This window comes from Aptenodytes patagonicus, chromosome 4, assembly GCF_965638725.1.
Source record: "Aptenodytes patagonicus chromosome 4, bAptPat1.pri.cur, whole genome shotgun sequence".
In the NCBI taxonomy this organism is placed as follows: domain Eukaryota; kingdom Metazoa; phylum Chordata; class Aves; order Sphenisciformes; family Spheniscidae; genus Aptenodytes; species Aptenodytes patagonicus.
In genome coordinates, this window is record NC_134952.1 from 31,971,842 (window position 1) to 31,991,596 (window position 19,755).

Genomic DNA, 19,755 nt, shown 5'->3' on the forward strand with positions numbered 1-19,755 from the left:
TAACGCTACAGGCTTGGGGAAGAGTGGCTGGAAAGCTGCCTGTCAGAAAAGGACCTGGGGGTGTTGGTCAACAGCTGGCTGAACATGAGCCAGCAGTGTGCCCAGGCGGCCAAGAAGGCCAATGGCATCAGAAACAGCGTGGTCAGCAGGACTAGGGAAGTGATTGTCCCCCTGTACTTGGCACTGGTGAGGCTGCACCTCGAATACTGTGTTCAATTTTGGGCCCCTCACTACAAGAAAGACATTGAGGTGCTGGAGCGTGTCCAGAGAAGGGCAATGAAGCTGGTGAAGGGTCTGGAGAACAAGTCTTATGAGGAGCGGCTGAGGGAACTGGGGTTGTTTAGCCTGGAGAAAAGGAGGCTGAGGGGAGACCTCATCGCTCTCTACAACTACCTGAAAGGAGGTTGTAGCGAGGTGGGTATCGGTCCCTTCTCCCAAGTAACAAGCAATAGGACGAGAGGAAATGGCCTCAAGTTGTGCCAGGGGAGGTTTAGATTGGACACGAGGAAAAAATTTCTTCACCGAAAGGGTTGTCAAGCATTGGAACAGGTTGCCCAGGGAAGTGGTTGAGTCACCATCCCTGGAGGGATTTAAAAGATGTAGAGGTGGTGCTTTAGGGACATGATTTAGTGGTGGAGTTGGCAGTGCTAGGTTAACGGTTGGACTCGATGATTTTAAAGGTCTTTTCCAACCTAAACAATTCTATGATTCTGCCCACTGAATGTTTCCCACTGTTCATTGGTTTTTTCTATAAGCAGGATTTCAGCCATTGATTTTCTGAAAAGTCTAAGATGTATTCTCTTTTTGAAAACTAAAATGCTTTATTGCTGCAAGTGGGAACTTGTTGTGGGTTGACTCTGGCCAGCACCTAAGCTGCCATATAACTAACTGCTTGCTCACTCTCCCCTCCCCAAGCAGGATAGGGGAGAGAACAGGAAGAGAAAAAGTGAGAAAACTTGGGGGTGGAGATAAAGACGGTTTAATCAGTGTAGGGGAGAGAGAGTAAAAAAAGTGATGCAAAGGTAGTCACTCACTACCTCCCACAAGCAGACTGATGCCCAGCCAGTTTCTGAGCAACCTTGAAGACAACCACCACCACCCCCTCCTCTAAGCCTAATTTTTATAGCTGAGCATGATGTTACATGCTATGGAATACCCTTTGGCCAGGCTTGACCTGTTCAGTAATAACCAAAACATTGGTGTGTTATCAGCCCTGGTTTAGCTACAAATCCAAAACGCAGCACCATATGGGCTGCTATAAAGAAAGTTAGCTCCGTGTGGCTCTACGTGCCTGTTCATAGGCATACCTCCCTCCATTTTTATTATGTTGAGCCAGCTGGTGCAGGGCAGTGAGAAGAGAGTGCAATTATGAACAAATACTGCTGTTGTGTAATTACGGTTTAAGTAGAGAAATTTCTATTCAGATGCTTACTCAGTTTATCTGAAAGATTCAGTATTTCCTCAGGCTATGGCCTCATTAGTTGAGGATTTTGAGGCTGATTCAGTATCAGTTATAAGGTTGCAAAGAAAAGCTTGATTGCTTCTAGAAATGATTGATTTCAGTTTTGTGCTAGTACTTACTGAGTGCTGTATTGTTGGGCTGTTGTTTAATGTTTACGGCTGAGCACTACTTCATGCCCAATTAAAAAACAAAAATGGGGGGAACACACAACAGTTGTCAAGCAGAATCAAGATGTTAACTACACATATGCTTGTTAAATTAAGTTAATTAGTTTAGATTTGTGATAATCATTAATGCTGTTACTGTTTGTTAGCATTTTTTTGAAGGTGTTGAAGCTCGTGTGGCACAAGGTATACGAGAAGAGGAAGTAAGCTATCAACTGGCTTTTAATAAACAAGAGCTTCGTAAAGTTATAAAGGAGTATCCCGGTAAGGAAGTGAAGAAGGGATTGGATAATCTCTACAAGAAGGTAGATAAACATCTCTGTGAAGAAGAAAACTTACTTCAGGTAAACTAAATCATGGCTTGAAAACCTTGTAATGTTTACACAAAGGCTTTTATTATTGCTTTTGCATGTATTTTCTGTGAGAAGTGCCTAGCTTCAGCATAACTGAAAATACGTGAATTTTGAGCGGAATTTTTTTACAATTCCACTCTGATTCTATTTGTTGTAACATTGATTTGAACTGTCATGGTAGAGATACAGTTCAGAAAGAAACTCCCTTTATGATTCCCTAGGTGTCCGTTAATGGGTGATCTTTCTTCTGCAAAATATACTGGAAATAGAGAGAACTAGATTTAAATGAACTGTTAACCTGATACAAAGTTTAGCTGGTACACTATAGCAGAATATACTTTCAGTTACATTTTTTCTGATAGTTAATTATTTAAGTTTTTTCTTATACTCTGTGAACTTGCTCACTGGAGTAAATGATAAGTAGATTTAAGAGTTAAGCATGTATTAACAGCTTTTTAAAGTTTGAAACATGAATTAGTAGCAGTGTTCTGGTTCAGGGTGTTTTCTTTAAGGACAAAAGCAATACCTCTCTTAGGGCAACTTCTTTACTATTTTCTGCTTTGCAGATTTGGTAGGAGTCCTGTAAACATGAAAGATCTTAAACTTAATGGGTAAAAAACTTCAATCTTTTTTTTTAATGCAGCAACTCAGTTTACTGAACTTTGTTAGCAAGCTTTAGTTTTAAAATGACACCTGAACTGTGAATTGATTAATGAGCCCATGTTTTGTAGTTCACATATAGTGCATTGTGCCAGCTGACATTTCCTAATGTTTGTTTTCTTTGGCAGGTTGTGTGGCATTCCATGCAAGATGAGTTTATACGACAGTACAAGCACTTTGAAGGGCTGATAGCTCGCTGCTATCCTGGATCAGGAATTACTATGGAATTCACTATACAGGATATCTTAGACTACTGCTCCAGTATTGCACAGTCTCATTAAGTTCTAGAAAGGGAAGGAGAAGCTAGCAAAGTTTGTGCCTGTGTATAAGGGAATCAAACACTATAAATGCTATTTGTTTTTAAAAGGTGGATTTCCACGTGTATGTGTAGTTAACTGCCATATGTGTCAAGTTACACTCCTGCTTCAAACATCTTTCAGGGCAAAATGAGACCTTCGGGGATTTGTTGCTCTGCTATTGGGTTGAAGTACTGTTTGAAAGCATTAATTCTGTGAAACACTTTTGGTGTAGTCTTTCCTTCCCCTAATGTTCAGATACTCTTATTTATAATCCCTTCTCTTGCTAAAAGCAGTAAGCACTACCTTCATAGTACGCAAAAAGGATACTACTGTTCTCACTAATATTTTGCATCTTGGAAATTATGTAAGCATTAAAGACTATCAGATCTTTTCCCTTCCTCGTTCTGGATATGGATGTGGAACTTTATGCAGTGGGAATACTGAATTCATGTTCTCGTATGTAATGTGACTATGGCTATGATTCTTAATTAAACTGTGTTCAACATATTCTTTATTCCTACGGAGTGTTATTTCAAAAAGGTGAAAATGCAGTTATTTCCATTGTTTTGTCTCTGGGCATTGAAGTAGAATTGCTCTATTGCTTAACATGCTGCGCTTTTTTCCCTTCCCTTTAGTAAGTATGATGTAGCATCAGTATACTCCCACCTCATGTAACCCCTTCCTCCTCCTGGAGCTTCAGCTGCCTGTGATTCAGGACGTAGTTTTTCTGTACAGCTTGAGGAAATTGCCAAGTTGTGGATAGAGCTGGGGTGTACGTAGACTAGAAACAGGCACACTAAAGGTAAACATGCAGACAGAGGTAAGGCTTTGGTTTTTGAGATGCAGCTGCAAAAATAAAAAACAAAAAACAGTAATGTAAGAATGTTGTAAAACTCAGAAAAACTAACCTGTCAGCTAGCAACATCAACGTTGGCAACATCAACATCGGCACCTGGATTTGGGTGAGCATACTAACACTTCAGTCTCATAGCTCATTAAATCCTACTTGTCTTTTGTTACTAATAAAATACTTGATCTAAGTTGTGTGTAACCTGCTTACAGTGTCTTTGCGTGTGACAGAAGGTAGCCAAAGCAGCACCAAGGGGAGGTAAGGGTTCCAGCTGGCAGAAGTTCCCTTTAAACTAGTATAGACAGCTTCTAAAAGAGGGCTGCCTGCCACTTTTACATCAGACACTTCAACCCCTGACGTCTGGCCGCAGCAACTATGCAACAGGCGACGATACCGCAGGCAGTAAATGCAAGTGAGACCCTCCGGAACAGGATGACAGACGGCGGTAACGCCTACCTCTCCGCGTCGGCTGCAATCAGAGCTAAGCTCTACGTCAGAGGCGCGGTACGTCACCCTCCCCCGCCCCTCGGCGCGAGGGCTGCCGGTCGCGCGGGAAGGGGCGGGGCGGCCGGGGCGGTTGGCTCGGCCGGCGGCGGGTGCAGGCGCGTGCCCCGTTGCTGAGGTGACGGGGCGGAAGCGGCCGCTGCTCCGCGCGCCATTTTCAAACCGCCGGCGCGGCCTAGGTGGCTGCGCAGGGCCCGCGGAGCGGGAGCGCTGTGGGGGAGCGGCGGGTGGGCGGGGCTCGTGTCCGCAAGGGCGGTGTGTTCTGTAGGGGAAAGAGGAGGGTGCTGCCGGTGGGACCGGCGCCTCTCGTAGGTGGGCGGCGGCGGCGCTCGGCCGCTAGCTTGGGCACCCGCGGTCCCGGCAGCGGCCGTTGTAGCAGCTCTGAGGACAGCGTGGCGCTGGGTCGCTTCCGTCTGTTCTGCCCCTGGGGAGCGCAGATTAGCCTGGGCAGCCTCCCCCAGCGTCTGGCCTACACGCCGGTCTCTCGTTCCCTCGGGGCTCTGCAGCCCCGCTTCCCCGCCGGAGCTGCATCTCTGCTGAAGCCTCACTGAAGTATCTCGGCTACTCCTTAGTGGCTCGCCCTGCAAGAATTTGCCTTTAACGGTATGTCTGGTAAGACCGACCTGGAGGGAGGGTGTAAAAAGTAAAAAAAACTGTTTAAATAGGGACTGACTGCCCCTCTGTAGGTATAGATTGGGGTTGCTGAAGAGTCTATAAAGCTTCCAGTTTGGGGAGATACGTGATGAGCAGGCCCATAATCGATAGGGTTTTCTTGTACTGCAGTGTAAACTTACAGGTTTTGGTGACTCTTTTCAAAAAAGAAATCTGTTTTTCCAGAGCAAGAGTTGCCTTTCTGTTGGCAAAGTGGCGATACTTCATAGCAAACGTGGTGTATGAATATCTAGTCAGAAGTGAACTCCCAGCAAATCAACTTGGAAACCTTGGAGACTTTGCCAAAACAAGTGCAGGCTCATTCAGTGTATCTTGAAAATGACGTTGCAGTAACGGCATTTCACAACACAGCCTTCAGTGTCCATGGACTGTATAGAGGCATGTATTAGAGCGTTACTATAGTCAAATAGTTGGTCTACTAGGTGCCTTTTTTACCTGGGTGAAATCAAAACTAGCTCTTTATAGTAGAATGAGCTATGTGACCAGTAATTATAGGACAGGAACAGATGTTTTGTAAATGTATTTCACACACATGCAAAAAAAAAAAAGCCTTTAGCATCTCAGTCCTGATGAATGAAAAATGCATTTTGGTATTTCCCAGAACTGAGTCTGGAAACTTCGGTACATAATTGTCTTTGGTGCTAATGTTATAGACTCAATAAAGAAATTGATTTCATAGCATATAAATTTGTGCTAATTTCTTCGTGTTCCATTGTCAGCTATGTAGTTTTATCTTTCTTCCGCATGGCTCAATGACCGTATTATGTCTTCCATGGCCAAGATACATCTTTGCTCTGCTTTTTTATTATTACGTTTTCTTATTGATAACACAAGTATTGCATCTGGAGCAGTTCTTAACCTATACTGGCCATGAATTTTGCTGCATTGTTTCCAGACTGAAAGGAGGGCTTCAATGTGCTAAAGCTTTTCTGTTTCGTATTCCACCTGTAATGGTTAGTCTAATACCTGTTAACATTGCTTCTTTCACACAATTTTATGCAAATTGATTCTATACTTATAGCCTAAAGGAACTGGATTTGAAGTTCCATTATTGCCCATCTTTCATGCCAATGTTCAATTTCAGTCATTGGTGACTTAGAACAATAGGGAACAGTTTATAAGTGCTAAATATGTCTATTTCATAAACACCTAGGTCATCAAAAGACTGCTCAAAACCATCCAGGCATGTCACAAAATGAAGCACATGAAAGTTGTCTCTTTAGCAGTCTTCGTGAACCAAGGGGGAACAAAAAATGAGGCTATTGGCTCTGAATATCTCTTCTGTGAATAACTGAAAGATGCACTCATTTAGACATCTTGATAAATCCTTGTCTGGAAATGCCTGATTTGAAGTGCCATTTAATTTTCCCTTTTTTGTTTGTTTATCTGATTTTTTTCATCTAAAATGGAAATTATATTTTCTTCCTAGTGGCACTAAATTACATAAAATATTTAGATAATGAATGATGTGAACTATTTATGCAGCTAACGTAGCCTATCTCATGGGAAATACCAAAGTTGTTAAGAGTGCTTTCCAGTACTTTGCAAATCTAGTAAGTTCAACATACCTTTTATCATGACTCAATCATGATTCATAAGGCTATTAAGTTTCTTTGAAGAAAAGGATATTCTGGATTGAGTTGACTGGGTAAGAGGTGATGTAGAAAACTTGGATTTCCAAAAAGCTTTTGAGAAGGTTCTTTACTAAAGGCTTTTAAGAAAGCAGGTCTTTTTCAGAAACGGAGAAAAGGTCATTTAGTAGCTCACTAAGTGGTTAAAAGAAAGGGTAGAAAGTACTACCCTTTCTGTGAATGTGAATGTGCAGAAAATTTTCTGCTGTTTAACACTGATCAGTGATCTGAAAGAATGGGTTAAACAGCAAGGGACAAAATTTGCTCATTATATGCATGTGTTAAGAGCAGTCCAAGGGTTGCAGAAGAGTATCACTGGACTGAGTAATAAAGTGGGAGTTAAGGAACAGTGTTAATAAAGGCTAAGTAATGCACATCATGGGCTCTAAAGTTGCAGTTACTGCTCAGAAAAAGAGATGTTAGTGTCACTGTGAATGCATCTAATTGATGCTTTAGAGCAATCAGAAAGGCAAATGATAACTTAGGAATCATGAATAGTGAAGGCTACAGCAAAGAATCTTTATGGCTGCTGTATGGCTGCTCAGAGTGATCTCAATCTCAGAAAAAGCATGGAAAAGGGACAAAGCTGTACAAGCTACTAGGAAATTTTGGAAAATAGATTTGCTAAAGATGCCATCATCAATGACTGAAAGCATGAACAAGGAATGATTATTTAGTACGTCTTACAATTAAAAGAAAAAAAAGGGGGGGACGCACATACCCATGAATTTAACTGTAGGCCTGGAAAAGTAGAACATAAACTCAGGAATTCATTGCCACAGGCTATTTCGATGTAAAAGTGCAAAAGAGTCAAGAAAACGATTAGACATGTCTAAGAAAGGTCTGTCAGGTACTATTATGATGATTTCAGTTCAACTTCAGGCCCATCAAGTCCCTCCACTATAGGCTTATAGAAAGAGAAGGTACGTAGGAGTAAGATTTGGCTCATGTTTTTTATCCCTTTATACTCTTGCTGTGGCAACACTCAAAGACGCGGGGTATTGGGTCAGACTGATCTTGGATTCAATGGAATCAGTACGGCAGTTCATATATTCATTTTATATTTCCAGAAAACCAAATTTTCCTGATGGAGAAGTTACTAGATACTTTTTGATGTCATGATAAGACTAGTGATAGACTTTAAGTTTAGGATATGAGATTTATGCTAGGGTTGTCTGTAATGTCAGAGGTCTGGAATTACTGACACATAATTTCTTTCCAGCAAAGAGCATACAATGATTATTGTCTTTGAAGACTTTAATATCTGTGTTAAGCTCTCTGAAATAACAACCCCCAGTTCTTCTTCTTACTTTCATTCCTGGACATCTTTTGGACCTATACTCCAACTACTCATTTCCTGGACTAATTTGGGATCAGATGTGGCTCTAGGGAATATAAGATAATACCCTTTCTTGTTTGATTCCGGTGGCAATAATGTCTTGAATTAAAAATTCCCAGTCTTTGGGAAGGAGAGTGATTCAACTAGAAAGCTGTTGGTACCTCTCAATATTAGAGCATGTTTAGGTAACTATACCTCACTTAAATGTTCATTGCAGTGATTTAGCAAGATCCTGCATCTACTTCCTAGGCACAGTTACTGGAGTGCTAACCTCTGTCCATTTATTTTCTCCACGGTTACTGTAGAAAAACTTTATTCTCTTACAAGCTGTGACACAGTTTTGTTCTTGATGTTTCTTACGTAAAACTTTCTCAATATGATTAGTAGAAAAATCCTTTCTCTTTCCAAAACACAAGCTATTAAATCAAGTCTGATGAATGATTTTAAACTAATGTAATCCTTTTAACTGATATGGTTCTTCTTAAGGAGAAGCTGGACTCAAGAGTTATCAGCTTACTTCTGTAGTAATATAAGATGTATTCCTGAGACTAACTCTAGACGCAGTAACGCAATCACTGTTTTTCTGAATTCAACACAGAATCCTCAACATTAATGCAGAAATACCAAGGTCTCATCGCTTTTAGCTTTAATCTTTTGCTGCCAAAGGAGAATGCATGGCATTTAGTGTACATTAATACATTGACTTCCACTTAGTACATTGACAGTTACCATTTAGTGGAAGGAAGTGCGCCTCCTCCTCCTTCAACCATCCCAGTACGATATGTAAGGGATTGTTCTCTGGGCCATTGCCTAGTTAATATCTCAACATCCTGAACCTCTTCAAACAAATATTTTGGCAGTACCTGGAACAGATGCTGTGCTCATAAGACTGGTGATTTTCTCTCATCTGTGGAGCAGTACCTGGCAACCACAGTCCCGTTGCTAGACTTATTTGTAGTGTTTTGATACAATCAGATGAAATCTTACTTTCCAGCCTCAGACATGAGAGAAACTTGCATGTTTTCTCATTTTATTATTCATAAATAATTTTATTTTCAAGTACCTGCATATATTTATTTAATATCTTTTTAAAATCTGGGGGATCGTGAAACAGCATGGTTTAAATGATATCTGTCTTCTATCCCCTTTAGATGAGATGCAAACAACGCTTCCTTGGATTGGTAGTTTGGCTGCTGAGGTCTTTGCAGCCAGTAGGTTAATACTGAAACTTCTGAAGAAATGTGAGGGAAAAAGTTTTACAGAAATAACTGTTTTTCAAAAATATTTCTAACTATTTAAGAGATGTTTTCTCATATTGAGGAGCATCAACTTTAGTATTCCATTTTTTTTTTCTCATTCTATCTCTAAATCCAGAAGGACATAATGATGTAAAAATTCTTCCTCCCTCAAATGTACATGGCAAAACCAAAATTCTCATCTGGATTCAGATACAGTAGTGCTGATCCAGCCCCTTTTAGATCAGGTTAGTAATAAAAAGATAACTAATCAGCCAAAAGAAAAAAAACCCTCTGATCCTTCAACTGTATTTTCCAGAAAATGATGCAGGTAGGACTACAGTACACCGATGGGTTTTTTTCTTTCTTGTTTTCCCTCATAGAAAAAAGATGTTCAAAGTTAATCTGTCTTTAAAGTTTTACACATTTTATGCAATTTTACAAATGGTTGGCATAAGTTATGTTAAGTACTGTCTTGTAAACTTTGAAAGTAAGATTTATATATGAAAGACAGACATATATGGGGGTTTTGAGAATAATCTGTCAGTTTGCATTGTGGAAGATACCATGATGACCGTGATTCAAAAAAATCGGAATCTACTTCTTAGTCTTCCCGCAGAAAGATCTTTTCAGAGTTCAGTTCTTACATACCGGAAAGAAAAATTTATGTTCGTACTCTAAGATGTTAGGAAAGAGAAGACTAATTGCCAAGGCAAATATTTCTTTTTAAAGAAATATATAAATAAGTTTAAAACCTTTTAGTTGCTCTATGATTCTCTTTTGGTTTACTTAAATTTTAAGGACATGCTTATGCACTGTATTTCCTACACAAAAAATGGTTTTTCCATTACTTTTTTCTATATTATTCCTTCTTTAAAGGACAAATGCTGTAACAGACAATCTTTTGCAGGTGTCCTATTTTTCTTGACGGTGACAAAAGCTGCTTTGGAGGTGTGTTTACAATGACTACAACTGCAGAGCGAAGGTTCATTAATCTCAGGAAACGTCTAGATCAGCTGGGCTATCGGCAACCGTTGGGAGTGGAGAGTTTACCTTTGGTGGAAAAGCTTTTTAGGTATTCAAAAGGAGATTCATAAAAAAAACATAGTAATCATGTAGTAGGTATTGTTTGATTTTTGACATACAAGGGAGAATGCTTAGTCTGAAGATTATTTTCAAGCAATGTTATTTCAGGGCTAACATTCAGTTCCTGTTTATGATGAAGTCAAATGAGTTTGCTTAAGTGATGAGAACATCTTAAGATTTCATTTAATTCAGTAGAATTGTTTCTAAGGATCTATGGTCTACAAAAATTCAACTTTTCTAACCTCGTAAGAGAGCCAAGAATAGTCACTTAATATGTGCTTAAAGGACACACCCTTATAACTGTTTGTATAAAAAATAATCCCTGTTGCCTGTACTGTGACTTAAAATAAAACATTCACAGCTCCGTTTTTTATGGTCTCATTTGGAGAAGTTTAAATCTGCTATCTCTGCAGTTTTTACAGGACACATAACAGAAGAAGAACAAATTTTCAGGTGACCTCCTTAATATATCTGCCATTTCATGGCTTTGATGTGATTATGAGCGTAGTATTTCCATAGTCATCCAGTTATATTTGGCTAAACATGCAAATGTAGGTATTCTGGTTCTATTGCTCTCTAGCATCTAATACAGATGGAAGAACCACAGGTAGGCAGAAGTGGAGTAATCTGCCTTCAACATTGTCTCATTCTGGTGTCTTAACAGATAGGTTTAATCTCTCAATAACTGTCTTTGATATTATTTTCACAAAAATGTTTATAACTAATTACCACTAATCTCTCTTGTGGAGCTTTTGGTCTCCATATAAATACTAGTAACCTTCTGGCCTTTTTAATTCTTCAAGTTTCTTCTGTGGTAGGTAGTGCTACAACTTACATAGTGCTTGGAGGAAAAAATCATCTTGCCAATTTTGAATATCTCACTTTTTTATTTAAATTGAATTATCAGGTGTAAACTCCTGATACGCTTTCTGAATATCTTTATTTTTTTATATTTGTCCTGCCCTTTCCTATTTACTTTTTTTTAAGTGAATGGTTCCTGTCTTTCGTTTTTTCTTACATGAATGTTCTCATTGCCTTTGAACCCATTTGTTCTACAGTTAACATGGTCTCAGGGAAAGCATTTTGTTTCTCAGGTCATAATAAATATTTGCATCTGCAGTGTAAAGGCTGATAACGTTTCTAACATGTCTGATGCTCCTTTATTCTAGTGACCTAGTTCATACAACTGAGAGCTTGCGCAGTGCAAAGTTATCTGCTGGAAAAACTGAAAAAGAATGCAGCAATTATGATGCTATTTTGGAACCTTATAAAACAGAGAATGCTAAACTTACCAGGGAAAATAATGAACTACATTTAGAAATACTAAAACTGAAAGAGCAATCTGATCGTCATGTTAAAGGTAATATAAAAATTATGATACTTTTTTTTAATCCTTCCGTGCCAAAATAAAATTGCGGCCAAATCCTTGATCTGCAGATTCATTTATCTGTACTTATACGTGAGTGTGAGTGGTCATTGACTTTGGTGCCTTTAATGAATTAAGGCTCATGCACAGACATTTCTTTTGTAGTTAAAAAGCTTCTGAGGTCCTGCAAATCATTGTTTTAATCAAACATGAAAATGTTAGAACTTTTTAACATCTACTTTCATACCTTGAAGTGCTAGTTCTTAATTTAAAATTAAATACTACTGTTAAATGTGCCTTTATTCTACAAAGGGGTTTTGTTTGTATAACATGTATAAATACATATTTTTGTGTGTTTGTGTGTACATATATACACATACGTATATGTATTTGAAAATTTCATGTTATGGAAAAAGAATATAGGATTCTCTTTATGCCTATTTTGGTGCTACTAGGGAAAATAATAATGAATAAGAAAGATAATATTGATTTTTCTCTCCCTTGAAGATTTGAAAGCCTCCTTAAGGAGGGTTGAACATGAAACGGCTGACTTGAAATTTCTGAATAACCAATACGTACATAAAATTAAAATGCTAGAAAAAGAGAACAAAGCCAAGACTGAAAAAATTCAGCAGCTTCAGGAGAAGAACCTGCAAGCAGTGGTGCAAACACCTGGTGAGTGTAAATAATCACAGATATTTTAACTTTTCTCTGGGCTTTTTTTGGCTCTTCAGAACATAATATTTTTTTGTCCTCTAGGAAGAAAAGTTACTACAGTAAAATAACCATCCAATAGAGTAACATTACCTTTTGAAAGTTTTGGCTCTGAATTCAGTCTTTTTCTCTGTATGGAAGAAGTTTCATTAGCACATCACTTGTGTTAGGGACAAATTTGAATACAAACTTAGATTCAATAGAAGACTATAAAGTTAAAATGTGACTGGAAAGCACTGTTAATCAACAGCTGTTTTTATTTTTTTAATGCTGCACCTAATTTAGTCAGAGACAGGTTGTTTGACACTTGAATCTTTTTGACAGCTAATTGATGATGTGTAAGTGACTAATTCAGATTTTTGTAACCAAGATCTAAAAGTAGCAAGATGCAAAATATGTCTACAAATAAATATTCCAACTGTCTGAAAACTTACAGTATTTAAAGAGCCTTTTGATAACTTAAAATGTTCTGGACGTTACTTTCAGGTTAATTTCTTTCTCCAGGTTTCCTTTTTCTTAATTTTTTTTCAAGCTAAGGAAAATAGTGAGAAGTATTTTGTGAAATTTTGAAATTGTCTTTTCTTTCCAAGTCATTGAATTACCTATGTATTTTTGGCATCTGAGGGAAAGTAATAGGTAGTTAGGTGAAATTAAAATTCCTCTCTATTTTTCCACACCTTTCTGCATTTCATGTCCTTCGCTTCAAAGATGCCATGTTACACTTTTGTCTGTCTTTCTGCATACTTGCCCCTTGGTCACCAGTCTTCTGGGATTTTTCTATACTACATCATCAAATATTGTATGTTCTTATTTAATCATGTGATGAAGAGTAATTTTTCCCTCTGGAAATAATACTATGTTTTGCTTTGTTTTTAATATAATGTTACCATGCAAGCGAATAACCTACTCTGCTTGATATGCTTACGATATTCATTCACTGGAATGACAATAGGATAGAAGGAAAAAAAGCATTACTAAACAATGCAGAGGTTAGTTCAGTCATAAAATAGTTCTTAAATGTGAAATCAAAATGTCTTTTGTGATGTTTTATTTTAGCTTTTTTAGTAAGGTAAATCACTAACAGAGTCAACAAGTTTGAACTGTAGAACATTTAGGGTCTTAAACACTGGGGGGAAAATTACTTATACTGAACTTTGCATGTTTTCTTATTATAAAACTGACAAAGCTGATACTAACCTGCAAGAATGGTGTTGTCTAGAATGTACGAATTTTATCAACTTACTAGAGTAAGATTAAAATGGTGAAACGTGCCAGTTCAGAAGCAGTGGAATAAATAGGAAATTTCATTTGTATTAAAGAAGAAGATTCCCTTGCTTTAACTCCAAGTAATAGGCGTTTGGGTTTGGGCTTTTAGGTGGCAGAAAAAGAAGCATTCCCTTCAGGCGTCAACGCATGCAGATAGACCAGCCTGTCCCTCCATCAGGTGTTAGTGCCTATCCAGTTCCTCAGCCAGAGGACCCTTATATCGCAGACCTTCTTCAGGTGGCTGATAATCGGTAATCTAAAGAACTTTTAAATTTTGAAGTATAGGTGTTAAATATCTGCTGTGATTTTTTTCCAACCCCCACCCTCCTTCTGCCTTTCAAATTTGCTTCAAACAAAATAGGATTTTGCGTAGCGATTGACGGCACTGCCTGTGACAAAGTTGCAATGGATATTTAATAAGCTGCTTATTTCCTTAAAGGACTTCTCTTAAGATTTCTATACTGGTTTTACTGTTATAACTAATTTTAGATTGGGTATTCTGGAAAAAAGCTAGGTGTAATGTTTTGCATAGGAGTAAACTGATTTTTCCTATTTATTTTGGAAGACTAAAATATTCTTGTAATACTATTTTTGGCTTGGGAACCTGTATTATGAAAGGTTCAAGTCAATTCTTTTTTTCTTATTTAGAATATATCTGTAGAGAGTTTACATGGCAAGGTGTTGGCAGCGGGGGGACTGCAGGGGTAATCTCTCCAAGAAGAGACCAGCGGCTACCCTGTGCTGGACACAGCCAGTTCCATCTGGCTTCAAAACAGACCCACCATGGGTCACAGCTGAGTCCATCAGCCAAGCTCCCTGTGGAAATGTATTTAAGAAAGGGTGAAAAACAATGCTGCGCCGCAGCAGTGAGAGGGAGGAGTAAGAAAAATGAGAGAAACAACCCTGCAGACACCAAGGTCAGTGAAGAAGGAGGGGGCAGAGATTCCTCTGCAGCCCGTGGAGAAGACCATGGTGATGCAGGTTGTCTGTGCAGCCTCTGGAGAGCACCATATCAGAGCAGATATTCACGCTGTAGCCCGTGGAGGACCCCATGCTGGAGCAAGTGGATATACCCTGAAGGAAGCTGCAGCCCGTGGAGCAGGCTCCTGGCAGGAACTGCAGCTCGTGGAGAGGAGCCCACGCAGGAGCAGGTTTTCTGGCAGGACCTGTGGCCTGTGAGAGACCCATGGTGGAGCAGTCTGCTCCTGAAGGACTGTACCGTGTGGAGATGACCCATGCTGGAGCAGTTCATGAAGGACTGTATCCCATGGGAGGGACCCCACGCTGGAACAGGGGAACAGTGAGGAGGAAGGAGCAGCAAAGCTGCGACCACAGCTCCCATCCCCCATCCCTGCTGCACCACTTGGAGTAGGGGGGAGGTGTAAGAGTCAGAAGTGAAGCGGTGAAGTTGAGCTTGGAAAACAGCAGAGGGTGGGGAAAAGGTGTTTTTAGTTTGTCTTTGTTTCTCACCATCCTACTCTATTTTTAATTGATGATAAATTAATTTTCCCCAAGTCGAGACTGTGTTGTTCGTGACAGTAATTGGTAAATGATCTCCCTGTCTTTATCTTGACCCATGAGCTTTTTCATCTTATTTTCTCCCCAATCCTGTTGAAGAGGGGGAGTGAGAGAGCAGCTGGGTGGGGGTCTGGCAGCCAGCCAAGGTCAACCCACTACAATATCTCAAACAATGGCTTCTGCATTAATATTTTTGTATGAACAAAACTATTTTTTTGTGAAATATTTATGTTCAGGAGCAAAGAGAAAATACTAATATTGAATTGTTGCATATATGAGATTCTTCCATGAATCCACATAAACAGTATATTGGTACATTTTAGAATTCATGAGCTTCAGTCAGAAGTAACAGAGCTACAGGAAAAGCTGGAGATATCTGAACGTGGAATGAAAAATTATAGCAAACAGGTATGTTTACAGATGTTGTATTATTATTTGGCTGTAGTAGCCATTGCAATGACCTTGATTATAATTTGTGTTTTAACCTCACTGGGAGAACATCGTAGGGCTTGTGAAATACTAACTTGCCTACATTGAGCTATTTCTCTCCTCTGCTTTTGGAGACAGCAGCAATGATAAAATACTTGCCCGCTGCTTTTGCTGATATATTTTGTGTATTAAAATTACATTAAATAAGCTAAACTTGATGGGTCGTAAGTAGAATTTGTGTATGTGTAGGCTTTTTGAGTGCAGAAGCATTAACTGGTCCAAAATAGTAATTTGATCCACAGATATCTTAGGATAATATTTTTCACTGCTTGAACTGGTTACATTTTTTGAATTTTTAATTTTTGATAGTTAATTTATGGACAACAGATTTTACAATATTTTAATTAGAGTGGATTGGTAAGATACGTATAAATCTTTAAGTGAGGGAATTGCATCAATTGTTCATATGTTGTTACATCTTTCAATATCTGGGGATTAGTGGACACCATCCTCTTTTTTTGGTTCACGTCTTGGTTTTCCTCTTCCAGTATTCCCTGTTTTTCAGTGACTGAAATAGTCCCTGAATTAGCTGATTTAAAAGCTTTTTCCCTAAATTTAAATGCTAGTCTCAGACGGTTAATTTGCAACATTCATTAACTTCACTTTAAATGAAAATTGTTGGTTTCTCTTCAAGAAAATAATCTAGTAGGAATTGTTTCAGGTTTGTGGGTATTTTTCCACAAATTCTATTTGATTAATTTATTTTTCTTTCAAAGAAATAACTTTTTCAGAAAAATCCAGAATTTTAAAAAAATTGATATTAAAGATAAAAATTGCATTATTAGGTACATATCTTTTTACTAAATGTTATATAGGTGTTTATTTGAACAAAGGTTCTATTAAATGGTATAGAAGATACCAAAGAACTTTTTTTTTTTTCCCCCCCTCAAAGGTTGAGCTAAGAGACAAAGAAATAGAACGCCTAGTGCTAGCATTGGATGGTGGGCGTTCTCATGAGGTTATCTCTCTGGAATCGAGAAGTAAAAGTAATGAGAAGCTTATCGCCCATTTGAATTTGCAGGTAATGGATTTATTACTGTTGTTTAGAATCATAGAATCATTAAGGTTGGAAAAGACCTCTAAGATCATTGAGTCCAACCATCAACCCAACACCACCATGCCCACTAAACCATGTCCCTAAGCGCCTCATCTACCCGTCTTTTAAATACTTCCAGGGATGGTGACTCCACCACTTCCCTGGGCAGCCTCTTCCAATGTTTAACCACTCTTTCAGTAAAGACATTTTTCCTCACGTCCAATCTAAACCTCCCCTGGTGCAACTTGAGGCCATTTCCTCTCGTCCTATCGCTTGTTACTTGGGAGAAGAGACCGACACCCACCTCGCTACAACCTCCTTTCAGGGAGTTGTAGAGAGTGATGAGGTCTCCCCTCAGCCTCCTTTTCTCCAGGCTAAACAACCCCAGTTCCCTCAGCCGCTCCTCATAAGACTTGTTCTCCAGACCCTTCATCAGCTTCGTTGCCGTTCTCTGGACATGCTCCAGCACCTCAATGTCCTTCTTGCAGTGAGGGGCCAAACTTTTAGTTTAGTCAAAACTAAAAATACTAGCAATCTAAAAAACCCACAAAACTTCTAGCTCTTTAAAAAAAAATCACTATTAGATATAAAATAAATCAATTTAACTTGCTTTGCTTTTTAGGTGGCAGTGTTTCTTGTCTAAGGAAATTTCATTTCTTGTTTTAAAAGTCTGTTAGAATGGTTCTCGTAAAGAATTCTATTGTACGTAGTAATGTTAATCTGAGAGTATTCAGAAAATTTCTGTGATACACTGTTTTCACCAAGTTTGAAAATACTTACTTTCTTTCAATTTTCTTTAATTTTTTTAATTTTTTTTCCCATACATACCATTTATGTTTTAGGAACTAACAATGGTATATGTAATTATGATAAGGAGTAGTTCTGCAGATAATCTCATCAGATAGTGGGGAACCTTCCTCATTGAATTCAAATCGTCCCCACCTTTACTCCAACATAGACTTGCAAGGAAAGGATAAGCTTAGGATAAAGATGTTTGTGTTTACTGTGCATATTAGCATGCATTCAATATTGGTCTCAGAATGAGGATTTAAAATAATAATACAAGACAGGCTGGAGTACACATCAAGTAAAGCCCATCTCTGGATTTATACCATCAATTCTCTGTTTTTCGAACTGAGTTAGATGTTTTGTATATTGACTGTGCATGATGTACAGTGGCATGAGAGCCACATTGCAGAGATTATTAGCTTAGGTTCAGTGCTGCAAAAATACAGGATGAGCTATGACTTGGAAGCAGTACAACTTTGTTCAGTGATCCTGAATTAGTAAGTCATGCTGAACACAAATTGATTGTACAGAGAGTGAGCCCAGAGCTGCATGAAGCTGGTTTTGGGCCATCAAGACTATTTGCTCAGGCTCAGTGCCAATATACCACTTTTATTCTCTGGCAATAAATGGATGGATAGCTCTATGTAGTAGTATTCATGACTATGAGAGGGCTCAGACTTTCTTCTGTGTCTACAGTAATACTTCTTTCTGGAGTTTTGAGGAAAGTTGTGTGGAGATGGAAGTGGAGCACCTCTGTTATCTTGAATCTTTTCAAGATACTCCAGGCTCCCATTTTCCTGGGTAGTGTAACTTATTGTGTATATTTTTTATTCCTACTCTACATCCCTGCCTCTCTTTCCTTTACTCTCAGGGAAAGGTATACTGGGAAAAACAATGTCTGTAGAGCAGGATTTCTGAGGATATTGTGTTTAAGGTGCTGAGATATGTTGGGGGCAAGATAGGTTTTGGGAATCTGATCTGTAAAGCTTCACTTTCATGAAGGAGTTAACAGTGAGACTAAGCCTAGCAAATACACTACAAAGGTGGAGAGAAGAATGTGTCCTCATATCTTGTGAAATTTAGGAAAACTGAGTACACTGGGTCTACCGGACTGATGCCCAAGACAGGTTTCTATACAGATCTCTGCTTTTCAGTACTTTGTTTTTAGAACAAACCTCAGGTTTTGGAGACTAAATAAAGAACAGTGTAGGAATGAATTCCTTCACCTTTGTAAAATCATATTTTTTCATGTTGATAAACATTAACTTCCAAAAATAGAAAATCTTGCCATTTTTAACAGGATGTCTCTTTTTTGCTATGGATATAGAGATACTATATTTCAGAAGATTGGGAAGAACTTTTGCTACCTAGTTTAACAATACATATTAATGTTTTAATAAAAAATATCTTTCAGGTTGAGTATCTTCAACAAACAAACAAAGAACTTGAAAATCGCATTCAAGACCTCTTGGACACTAAACAAAATGTGACTAGTGAGGTAGTGCATTTAAGCAATAAAAATGAAGAACTGTGTCAAGAACTGAATGAAATAGACCACTTGGCACAGCAGTTGGAAAGACACAAGGAAATTGTGCTCGAGACTGCAGATAAGGAAATAGGAGAAGCAAAGGTAATCACTAATGTGTTACAGTGTGAAGGATCTGCTCAGCTCTTAGGTGGCTTTATATCTTTTAATTGCAACAAATGACCTGCCGGCTTGTAAAGGAAGATTAAAAAGATATTTTTTCCAGTTTACTTAATATTATACAGAATTTCTCACTAAAAGATGATTAATCGTAGCAATTTTGTCTCTTTACTGTATTAGGTGAGATGAGTTTAGTTAAGAGGTAATCCGTCTTCCTTCTTCCATTAGCTTAGTATGAAATAAAATTCTGGGATACTTAAAACTATTGATAGGTAATAGATATTTGCAATAGTGATGTCTGTGTTTGGAGGGTTTTTTTCTATGAGGAGTCATGCGATGATTTATTCAATTGTGCTCCAAAAGAGCATGGGTGTGTATACCACACATTTTTTGTGCTTTCAGTTCATAGGAGCTTTACTACTTAAAAATTGACAGATTACAAGGAACTAATTATACTTTATTTCTTACAAAAATAGTCTGTTTCCTTAATTTTTTTTTAACAAAGGAATTGTTGTCATTTTGAATATGTAACTTTTAACATATAGGTTAATTTTGGTTGATAGAAAGAAATTGAAAGAAAACACAGTGAAATACAGGATCTTGAAGAAACAGTAACAAGGCTTAAATCAGTAAGTAAAAATACTTTCAGTTCTTGTTTGTAGCATTTTTATCTTACT

At 38.3% G+C, this 19,755-nt stretch overlaps 2 protein-coding genes across 9 annotated transcripts in view; both read left to right on the forward strand.

The window, feature by feature from the left end:
- The window catches only part of EXOC1 (exocyst complex component 1), a 34,469-nt gene extending 31,024 nt beyond the window's left edge, over positions 1 to 3,445 (forward strand). For all 8 annotated transcript variants that reach the window (XM_076336278.1, XM_076336281.1, XM_076336282.1 and 5 more), the window contains 2 exons: positions 1,776 to 1,970; positions 2,768 to 3,445. In XM_076336278.1, coding sequence (XP_076192393.1) covers positions 1,776 to 1,970; positions 2,768 to 2,920 — 348 coding nt within the window. In that variant the 3' untranslated portion in view covers positions 2,921 to 3,445. The remainder of the gene's footprint in view (positions 1 to 1,775; positions 1,971 to 2,767) is intronic.
- Positions 3,446 to 4,588: 1,143 nt separating this feature from the next.
- CEP135 (centrosomal protein 135) overlaps positions 4,589 to 19,755 on the forward strand; it is a 40,173-nt gene continuing 25,006 nt past the window's right edge. The window contains exons 1-9 of the mRNA XM_076336286.1: positions 4,589 to 4,895; positions 10,080 to 10,244; positions 11,425 to 11,615; positions 12,129 to 12,296; positions 13,711 to 13,852; positions 15,443 to 15,527; positions 16,501 to 16,629; positions 18,848 to 19,063; positions 19,642 to 19,707. Coding sequence (XP_076192401.1) covers positions 10,132 to 10,244; positions 11,425 to 11,615; positions 12,129 to 12,296; positions 13,711 to 13,852; positions 15,443 to 15,527; positions 16,501 to 16,629; positions 18,848 to 19,063; positions 19,642 to 19,707 — 1,110 coding nt within the window. The 5' untranslated portion in view covers positions 4,589 to 4,895; positions 10,080 to 10,131. The remainder of the gene's footprint in view (positions 4,896 to 10,079; positions 10,245 to 11,424; positions 11,616 to 12,128; positions 12,297 to 13,710; positions 13,853 to 15,442; positions 15,528 to 16,500; positions 16,630 to 18,847; positions 19,064 to 19,641; positions 19,708 to 19,755) is intronic.